Source organism: Wyeomyia smithii, chromosome 3, assembly GCF_029784165.1.
Source record: "Wyeomyia smithii strain HCP4-BCI-WySm-NY-G18 chromosome 3, ASM2978416v1, whole genome shotgun sequence".
NCBI classification, from domain to species: Eukaryota; Metazoa; Arthropoda; class Insecta; order Diptera; family Culicidae; genus Wyeomyia; species Wyeomyia smithii.
In genome coordinates, this window is record NC_073696.1 from 108026346 (window position 1) to 108037514 (window position 11169).

Here is an 11169-nt window from a genome sequence, read left to right on the forward strand (position 1 = left end):
TGGATGCGGCAGCAAGTGAAAGCGCGGTGCCGGCTACAGAGGTAAACGTCATCTGGAGCAAAGAGACTATCAAATTAATTAACCCCAATTGAGTGTATTCTCAAACCTATTCCAAGAAATACATTGACATAAGACAGGCTGTCGTATTCTGCGTTAACTCTTCGGTCGTGTCTTATAAACAACCTCTTTAACTATTTTTAGAGATTAAGAAGTAATCAAAGTCACCTATTTATTTGATTTTAATTTAATAAGAAATGTATTCAGAACAATTCGAAAAAAACTTTTTTTCCAGCCGAGATTCGAATATACAGTGACTTATCAGAAAAAAATAATGTTGAGGGTTACTTCCGAAACAATCAGTTTTTTCACCATGTTTTTTCGTTTTCAGTATTAAGAATTTGTCCTTGTTATTGACTTTGTTAAGGCATGGATATAATTCAATTTCAAAAATGGATGTTTCGTGACAGCAGTGAAGCATCACAAAACTTTTCTTATACATGCCTTTTTCTGTTATTCTGCAAGCTTATCAATAAATAGTTCAATCCTGAGCCAGAAATTATGACCTTTCATTCCCGAGGAAAGCAAAAAACCAAACATAACCAAATTAATTATTCAAATTGATGCCTGCACCCATACCAATGGATCGATTCGAAATTCGACTCCCGATCTGTTTGGTAAATTAAAATTTCATTAATCGAGCTGATGTGATTGGTGGGCATTCACCTTTTTGCAGATATCCCGTTGGCGTTTGTGACCAACACCAGAGAGCATGACCGGTTGCAGCGAGTAGATTGGCAAACAGGATACGGAAATTTGCTGGGTGAACTCGGTATTTATGGCTGACAGTGTCGAGGTACGCTCTGCTATTGGGGGAAAGGGATGTTTCGTGTTTTTTTTTCATGAAGCGCAAGTTATCTGAAGTTTAAAAAGTATATTCATTTTCACAGACGTTCGTCTGCATGAGGCATAGGGAGCAATTTATTGCATACACTGCTGGCGGGTGAAAAATTGCTTGCCGTATGATGCGGTTTCAGGTGGCACGGTTCCAATGCGACGATGGGTGTGAAGGTTTTCATTTCATTGACGCTTTTTTCAGCACCAGTGGAATCCATAAACGAAGGCAATGAATAAATTAAAGGGAATTAGTTTTGATACGATTCCCGGGTCGCTGATTGTTACTGCCGAGGACCGTTTTCCTGTGGATAAAAATCAGTGAATAATAAAGACGAAAAATATAATCAATCGTTGGCATCGAACAGAGTGAAACATTACGGGGGCATTGAGTCATTATTCGCTTCATTTGAAAATCGTGAGAATTTTTTGAGAGTGCTAATCAAATTGTTGTCTCGAATGATTTGCGATTTTAATATATAACAGTGCGAAGCCAACAAAAAAAAACTTTTAAGAACACACCTGACGGTTTGGTGTTTGACGGTGCCTCTGGGTTGTGCGATTCGGTCCATGGGTTCGCTGGGGCTTTGCTTGGGTTTGGTGGCAGGATTGCACCACCACTGCTGGAAGTACCACTAAACACGGTACCAGTTGCTCCAGGAAATCCGACGCTGTACAGGGAACCGCTTTCATTCTCGATCCACTCGCGATAGAATTCTACCGGAGTGTAGAACGCAGTGGTGTATTTTATCTGGTTGCAGCTTTGGGGATTGGCGGGTGGATTTATTTCCGCCAATATGGCCGCTAATTTGAAGTTGCACACTATCGCGGTGCCTCGGTCTTCACTCCGCCGTAGCGCCGCCGGATCCGACTGAAAATGTTCATACGTTTGTAAAATTGGCTACCGGATGGTTTATTGATCTCATTTATTTTATTGAATTTAAAATTATTAGCGCAGGGATTTGTATAATGTGGCAGATAAATTTGTAACTACGTGTAGATTAATGGTTACAAGCGTGTTGGGCAGAACTCAGTTTACTGAACCTTGCACAATGACGCCAATTTCATCATGTTTGAACTAATGAAGCCGAAACAAAATTTCCCACACGAAGGGGTTTTACATTATATTAATCAATTGAGGTAAGGGTGCAACATGCATTAGGATCGGTTTTTTAGTAGAACTTGTTTACAATTATGCTTCGGTCCAAACTTGAATTAGCTTTTGTTTTAGAATACACATTCAATCGTATACTCACCTGGCAAATGTTGATACCATTTAATCGATATTCCCAGCAACTTTCATTAAATTTAAGCTCTCGATGGTGGTCAGAGCAAAATTTGGCGTCTACGTGACTGACATTACTGACCAGAGTGAAAGGATAATTCAGTGCCTAAAAGCAGTAACAAGAAAATTGAATTAACACTTTTTCATCATATTCATTCGCAGCAAAACGTAGTTTACACAATTCACGATGGAAGATTTCAGTAGCATGCTACTGGTTTCGGATTGCGTTATGAATATAAATTTCTGCTCCAACAATTCATAAATTATGAACAGAGGCAAATTAATTATTTATCGCGAAACTTTGTCTTTTCTGAAATGTGAGCTAGGGTGCTCTTAAGAAACATATTTTGATTATGAATTAAAATAGCTTGCCCTTGTGATTAAGAGATGTGCCTAATTTTTTTCTCCTTATCCTTCTATTCTATAACCATGCACTGGGAATATTGAGTTCGTCATGTAAAGGCGAATACTACTAAACTTTCTGTTATTGAAAATAATCCATAAATGCGAAACTGAACCTTGCCATAAATTTCCAGGTATAAAGAATCACGAAAACAGACATTGCACAGTTGGAGGGTTTCTGTCGACCTTGAACAAAAAAAAAAAAAAAAAAAAAAAACAGAGAGTACGTGTACTTACCCCGACCGAGTTGTTATAAACGTTTGTAAAACAGTTTTCATTAACATTGTTACTGTGTGCAAACGAGGTTCTCTGGGGCTGCTGGAGCTCTATCCACTGGACCGCGGTTGAATTGTGCAGTGGCAGTGGGCGGTCGAGCTTATCATATGCAAGTTGGTTGTGCCATTTTACCAAACGCCGCCACAGTCACCGCGTACCGATGCCGGTGCCGCCAGTTATTTGCGATTTCCGTCCGGATCCCGGTGGAGATTCGTCGAAGCAAAAGTGAGAATAAAAGTTTATTAAATTTATTAAAATTATTTTTTGTTTCACTTGTTGCTGTTGAACTTTTTGTTGGCGGTAGGTACTGAAACCGATGGGACGGTGGTTCAAAGATTGAACAATGAGTGGATGATGTCGTGGAGCTTTTACTTACAAATTACACCGAGCAATGAAACAGGATGGTTTTTTGTTTGCTTATTTACCTTGAGTAGCGCGATATCGTTTTCTAGTGTCGTTGAATTGTACTTTGGGTGAGGTATCACGGATATTACATTTCGCTGAACGCTTTCATGATTGCCAAAGGATATTCGTCCTAAACTAATATATCCGGCATAGATAGAGATTTCATTAGGATGGATAACCCGGCTGTGAATAATTCACATTAACTGTTGTAAAACTTCTAAGTTTTTGTTTTAGACATGAGCTTACCTTAAATTCGTTAGTTTATCTTGAATATAGGTACAACCTGCTGTGGTTAGAATGTACTCCGCCTTGATAATCACGCCACTACATATATTTGTTAATTGCCCACCTACTGTTGCATTCCCCACGATAGCAGTTTCGTTTGATCGGATTGAGATCTGAAAGTCATGTTAATATACAAACTAAACTGATAATTTGTTTCTAAATAGTGCAGCCTACCTGATACGGAGCTGAAATCTCTTGGGCTTGGCAAATCGCAATTAGCGTCCACATTACCCCAAAGAAGTACCACATTTTGATCAAGTTGCTTATTTACCTTTCGAGAGTAGGATTTTACTGCTTTGCAGTGATTTTTTCCAAGTTAAAAACTGAATGACACAATCTTTAATAGTTAGTCAGATATTATACTCTTTTAAAACTCGTTCACTGTAGACACACATAGGTAAGGCACTGAGGAATGATTCACAAATTAGTTGCTTTAATTAAAGGTGCCACAGAAGAAGAGATAATTCTTCTTATCTTGGCACTCATTAAACAGAGGATGGTAATTCCAGTGCAGGGTAAACATGCACCGTTACTAATCTTGTCCACAGTTTCTATAGTTTATTTTACTTTGTATGAAGGAATACAATTCCTTCCTATTGCATCAAGTGCAACACATCTGTACAACTGCATCATGTCACAATTTTGATTCGTGACTTGAGTTGAATACCCGGTCTTGTTTGGAAATCAATATTAGCTCTGGTTATTATGATGGCTAATGATTTATATGTCACATATTATGTTTCTTACTTTGGGATAGGTTTGCAAAATAACTATTCCGAATGGACTGTTTTGCAAAATCTAAATCTAATAAATTTCTTTATTTCGCAAACTCATTACTTCTAAGTGTTGAATTGGGAACTGTAGCTTTTTGAAATAGTGAAAGAGCTGCCATGGAAAAAATAAAAAAAAAACATTTGTTAAGAAATTTAGAAACGGCTTCATGCTTTTTCCGAGGGCTGGCCCCATATATCAACTCAGAGAACCTTCGTTTTGTGTCAAGAAACACATATGCCAAGTTAAGTATAGATCGGTTCATGTGTTCCATAGACCATAACTACTACTTCATTCAAATTCCATGGCATGGTTCTTGCCTTAACCAATATATTTCTCAGATATTGAGATTACTTTCAAACGCTTCTATCTGCTTTGATCGATTTTCTTGATCAATTTATTGTTTCACTGCTTACTGTTTTACATTCAGATTGAAATCTTTACTATCAAATTGTGCAAAGAATATATCAATATTATCCACATTGAACATACATAAAAATACTGCTGTTCACGTTTCTCCGTTTTCGCGGGTATCCAATGTTTGCCATGTATTGCTCCACTTGGTCCATCCACCTTGTTCGCTGAACTCCCCTTCATCTCGTACCAACCAGTTTGCCAGTGAGCACCTGCGTTTCGCCAGCAAGTTGCTCGAGCTCGTGGTTTGCTGTCTTGCTAGGGCCAATTGTGGTTTTTAGCACCTTAGTCGTTTGAAAACTAGCTAGCAAGTTCTCCTCGAGCAATGTCCACGTCTGGTGCCCGTAAAGGACAACCAGTCTTATGAGCGTTTTGTACAGGCTCTATTTTGTGTGGGGCTAAGTGTGTTTGACTTTGGCAAGCCACCGCGGGTCGACATGTGGCGATCGTCGAGGGCACACAATACACGTGTTAGGTACTAGCAGTACCTAACAGTCCCGTACCAGCAGCGGAAGGTCGCCTAGGGGTATTGAGGGTTGAACCAGGGACAGTCGAATCCTCGCAAAAGCCACGAGTATCCGGAAGCCCCTCTGACAGAGCAAATAGAGCCGCTACCATCACCCAAATGCACTAACCCGCCCATTGGGACTGATGCCAGTAAGGTCCCAATTATGGCAACTGGCAGCGTAGTGAATGTATACGAGTTGGATCTCGTAATTGTACCATGTCCTCGGGCTGGCACCTGCATCGAGATCCCTTAGTAAAGTTGTGTGACAACGTTTTGAGACGGAGAGGTGGTACCCGGTGCAGGAGTCTCCGTCCCATAAAACCTGGCAGAACTCTCAGTAGGTTCCGAGTTCATTGCCTGGTGAGTATCAGGCAGGAGTAGGATCAGATAGTTGTTTCTGACTTGCGCCGGTCGGGGGAGTCATAGTTGCTCATGAGGCGTTATGCCTGCATACCATAGCCATGACCTCACTGCTCCGGCATAGACCACCATGGGACCACATAGGCAACTACTCCTCCATGGACAAGGATAGCGGCTGGAAGGGGGACTCAATAAACTAAAGATGAATCCATCGAAGACAAAAGTGACGGATGCGGAGGTACTACCAAATCCCTTCGCACAAGGCGGCATCCAGCGGTCTCCGCAGAAGAAGGCGGAGACGGATGCGGCGAGGTCTGGAGACGAATTCGTCCGTGTCCACACCAGACATGTCGGTCGACGGCCCCTTGCTAGTCAAGGCCGTCGAAAGGTGCATGGACACGCGACCGAGAGTGGCGGCGTTGTCTGAATAACCCCTCTCCCAGGAACACCAAGAAACGGTTGGTCGTGCTACGCCCGTGGGATAGCACACCGACCGGTTCAAGGTCCACCGGGAAACCGGCGGAGGTGGAGGCTACGGGCAACCCTTGGACTACCGTAGAGGGTAGTAAGCGTCGGGAAGTTGCGACGCGCCAAGACGGCGGGGCGGCCAGAAGACCAAAAAAGGTCAAAATGGCGTGGAATAGAGGGGATGCCCACATACTCAAGACGGATGTGTCCAATTACTCAGAAGTCTTGAAGAATATGAGGGGTGAAACCTAGCTCAAGGATCTGGGGGCGGACGTGTGGAGTATCCGCGATCTCGCACTGGCGAGATGATACTTGAACTCCGAAAGGACGCCAATAATAAGGGGGCTACCTACAAAACGATAGCCGAGAAGGTGCTAGGGAAGGAGGTGCAAGTGCGGGCACTCACCTCAGAGGTGACTCCACAGCTTAAAAACCTGGACAAAATCCCCGGAGGGTGCGAAACGTCGACTATGCCTTAGAGAGGGCCTTATCGTCTATTGCAGCACTATCTCGTATAATGTCCAATAGCTCAGCGGTTTATGGCAGCAAACGAAGACTTCTTACCAGCGTGGTTTCGTCCATACACAGGTATGGTGGACCAGTGTGGTCCAGAGCGCTAGGAACTAACAGTTACCGTGGTGAACTGGAAAGTACCTACAGGTTCATGTGCCTGAGAGTTGCGAGTGCGTATCGTACGGTGTAATAAGATGCAATATGTGTCTTTTCGCCATCAACGAGCACAGAGAATGTTCCCGATCAAACGATTATAACAAACGGGTAACACAAATATATCTGAACTTGATAAAAATAACAAAGCCTGTAATACTCTTGATATGCCAGAATGATAAAAAGTACAGAATTTTATCAAATTCTGTTATCATACACTTGGATTTTTAAAAGTGTGTTTTCTAAAGCATATTTAGGGGAAATGCTCCATTATGCCGAAGAATGCACGGATTAAACAACAAATTTTAATGAAATCATTGAACAAATGAACAAAATACGCTTACGTGCTCTTAAAGAATCGTTCAGCATTGTATATTTAGTGAACTTAGCTAGATTTATCCTGAATTTTGTAAAACAAACCACGCTTCCATTTCCATCTCAAAACTTAAATCACTGCTCAATTATTCATCTCACGACGCCCCCATATTCATCACACTGCAGTGCACTGTTAATCATGAATGAATCACATTATCATGAATGAACGTAGCCGCAGCCTGTCGTAGTAGGTTACCTAGATATCCGCTGTAGTTGTTCACGTGCAAATATGGTAACCTAGGTAACCACGGCAGGGCTGTCCATTTATGTCGTTTATGTCGGAATAATTCAACACTTTTAGTATGATTTGTACGTATTAATAGTAACCGATTTGGCAACTTTTGATTTTCTTCAAGGCAGTGAAAACAGATGAAAATGTAAAAAAATGTTGAAATTTAGGAATTGGAGAAATTCATCTCATATATTTCTGCTAATTCAAGCTAGTTTTTACAAATTTGAGGTGAACGTTTCAAAGATTAAACTATTCTTAGTGTAGTGAGTGATTTTGTTTAGTGATGAAAATAAAAAATGGTCCGCTAGTGATGAGAAAAACTTTGGTTGGCTGCTGAACGAGTCCCGTTGTAGCCGTACAGAACAATGCGCGGATTTTGTTTTCTGAGGTAGGTGATTGAATTTAATGAGTTTTCGAGTGCAGATGCCTGGCTATTATATTAAATTTAGAGTTTTTAAGTGAGTTTTTGAGGATTCTACTTTATGAGAAATCTAAAGTGAACTAAGTGGAATCCATTCCATGGATTAGCAGATCGATTTAGTTAGAAAATATGCGTTTCTTTTCTGTTTTCAATTTGGTTTTCATGTTGTATGAGATGAATATATGGGCTGAGATGAATAATGGAGCAGTTCCCCTATAACAAAATTTGTTATTCAATTTACAAAATGTTGTACATTCTAACTAATTCTGATCTTTTTTTGCCAAAAACCTTACAAAACTTGCTATAATTTGCAACAATCAGGGAGTAAGTTTGATAGAAATTTTGATATTTTAACTATTAACGAGACCAAGTTTAGAACACAAGTTGATACCAAAAGTTCGTAACAGAATATCAAGATTTGTTATAATCGTGATATTTTTGACTGATCGGGTTTCGACCAACATGACACAAGGGGCATACGAGGTACCAGAAGGTCACTCTCGATGCTCCGCTGGCATCGGGAATGGTCTAACTCGATAAAGGGCAGATGGACTCCACCTGTGTGGCCGCCACCCAGGTTGTCCTGGAGCTGCAACGTGTGTGGCGGATCAATCACCAACACGCCAGTGGTAGGAGGTTAAAAGAGTAAAGAGGGTGCATCACGCACAAAAGCCACTCCCCGACGTAATACTTAACCGTCGTTCCGGGTAGACCAGGACTGGAGACTGGAGGGGTTTTAATGGGTCGGGACAGGTATAAGTGGGTGTTTGAGGGAGTGTAACTACCCTAGCATCTCTCTTCTAGTCTGCCCACACCCTGAGTTCTCTTCTGAGATGTTTGTTCGCAAATCTACCACCTTAAAAAAAAAAACAAATGGTGTGTTTGACTGCAGATGCTGGTGGAGCCCGTAGTAGGTACGACTTTCATTGATAATACGTTTCCGAATCTTGCATTCCCAAGTTAACGTTTGCGTTTAAAAAAGGAACAACAATTGTCAATTTTTCTGAGGGTTTACCATCACACGCATTGACGAAACTACCCTTGCAGCATCAACCATAGTTATCCATGGGTCTACAGAAAAAAATTGTCGAAAACTGATATCGCGCGGCATTCTGTGGACGCCGGATTCACTCGTTCCGGTACTATTGGACAACAATCAAAGCATCGAAAGAAGGTCCGGTTCCGGCTGATGACTCTGAGCGACAAAAAGCTCTAAAGGATGCTGAAGAGGAAGACCGAGTGAGAAGTGGTTACATCGCTGCGTGTGCTTGGCAGTACCTGGCGTCATTGGATATACATGTCAAAAAGCGGTAGTTCCGTCCGCTGGTCTCGGAGCGGAGAGGCAGCGAATAAGATGGTCAAGTCGATTTTCCCGGCGAATTATGACGTGACGGTGGTTCTGGACAACGAGATCTATCTCATCCTGGAAGCTAACGACTGGTAGGGCACTTCGTATTTTATTTTCCCCGGAAGTTGTGTCGTTAGTTAAAAAATACCATAAGAGCAAAGACGCGGTGTTTTGGCCGGATGTGGCGTTGGCCCACTACTCGAATCGATCTTTGAAAAAATTAAGCGGCTTAATATAGATGTGGTACCCAAGTCGACGAACTCGTCTGACGTCCCCCAGCTGCGTTCCATCGGGAATATCTGGGCAAATCTCAAGCGTGAGATTTAACATACTCCTGCAATTTTGTTGCGAAAACTGAGAAGAAATTGATAAATAAAACGAAGAAAAAACTCAAAAAAAATCCTACACGCATGTTTTTGTCTGCCATGGAATGCTTGGGTTAACTGCCGGAAGACCGTTCGCACGGGCGTATATATTTTTTTAATTTTTATCATTTCACCAAGTCCACAGTTTCGCTACATTTACGGAAGGATGTTTTTTTGACCGTAATAAAACCGAAAAAGCACTGTACTAGCGAGTCGCTAAAACCCTTTCCTAATCAGGGGTAGCTTTAGACGTACCTGCCTTGCTTGCGTTTGATCGCATCCGTCGGTTGTGGTGGAGGCCGTCGGACGTCACCTCAAGCGAATGAACTTGGTAGTCCTTCCGTGATCAACACTGAGTTTCTAGGATTCGAAGCCATTTTTTGACCAATGGGTCCTCCTCTCAGCCACTATCCTTGTTCGTACAGAGTAGTCGCCTATATACTCCCATGGTAAGCAACCCGAAGACGGCCAGGGAAGGTCGTCATAGAGCCTAATGGGCAACTATGCATGGCCCCTGACCGGCGTAAGTCCATCTCCTACCTTTTTTCCTGATTCCCACGCGGAATGTACTGGAAGGTCTACCTGGTTACATAGGACGGAGACCCCTGCATCCGTTCACCACCTCGTCGGTTCAGGCCGTTGTTGGTACCAGGTGCAGGTACCAGCCCAATATCTTATTCTGAGACACATCAATTATTCTATCCTACTTGATAAGAACGACAAAACAAAAACGTAACGAAGGCTGTTAGTTTGTTACGTGAAAAACCCTTAAGGCTGTGTTTTTAATTTGATTACGTTTGGTTTTGAAATAACAGAATATCATTCCAGGATTTGTTATCACATTCAGACACGTTTCCGTTACGACACGTTTTCGTTACGAAAAGCATATAAGAAAACACAAAATCGAAACAAAATCTGTTACTCGTATCTCGTGCGGATAGAACTTTGAAATATCTAATGACCGGGCAATCAAAGGGATACGCTTAGTTCGCACAGTTTAGATGTAGTTCTGCACCATCCAATTTTTACGAATACAAGCATAATAATATCGACTTTTGTATAGATAGATTACTATGAGCATTTTTATGAATCCCATTGAAATTACCGAATCTACTTTTGTTGATAGTTCGTGGAAGAAACTAGTAGCTTAAAATTCAATTGACAAAAAGAATTCCAATAGTTTAAATTTAGATGAGCATAGGGATACCATCTGGTCGAAGTTAGAAATCAGGACACCTTATCTGGGCACAAATTTGACTAAGTCATTCTATTCTTCAAAGTATGAGCAAATATAACACGTAATATTTGATTTACTCAGTATTTTTTACGCGGGGATACGTACCTCGTGGAAAAACGCGTTAATAAAGAAATCCGCGTATAGAAACGCGTAATTTGAAAATCCTTCGATTTAAAAATCCGCGTGAAAAAACCGTTAATTCGAAAATCCGTATAGAAAAATACCTAGTAACAAATCTGAGTGTATCTCTGACAATCCACTTTCATCGAACCACTTCGAATTATTACGCATTAGTAGATACTTTAAAAATTCAACACACGTAAACTGTTTCAATTTAAACTTAACAAATGCCAGATGCTGAATGGTAACGGCCAACGCGTGAGAGATTCTTTTTATTACTCTAGTGCGATTCAACCAATGAAAAGTTTCGGTCGCAGTGAGCGTTGCGACCTGAAATCGA

The 11169-nt window shown here is 41.4% G+C and overlaps 1 protein-coding gene across 1 annotated transcript; it reads right to left on the reverse strand.

Moving 5' to 3' along the window:
- Positions 1-922: 922 nt before the first annotated feature.
- On the reverse strand, positions 923-3941 carry LOC129727170 (trypsin-like). Its single transcript, XM_055684705.1, has 7 exons — positions 3719-3941; positions 3506-3657; positions 3280-3442; positions 2816-2953; positions 2148-2282; positions 1414-1762; positions 923-1196 (listed from the first exon to the last, which is right to left on the reverse strand). The coding sequence occupies exons 1-7, from the start codon at positions 3791-3793 to the stop codon at positions 1093-1095; spliced, it is 1116 nt and encodes a 371-aa protein (XP_055540680.1). The 5' UTR covers positions 3794-3941; the 3' UTR covers positions 923-1092.
- Positions 3942-11169: the final 7228 nt, after the last annotated feature.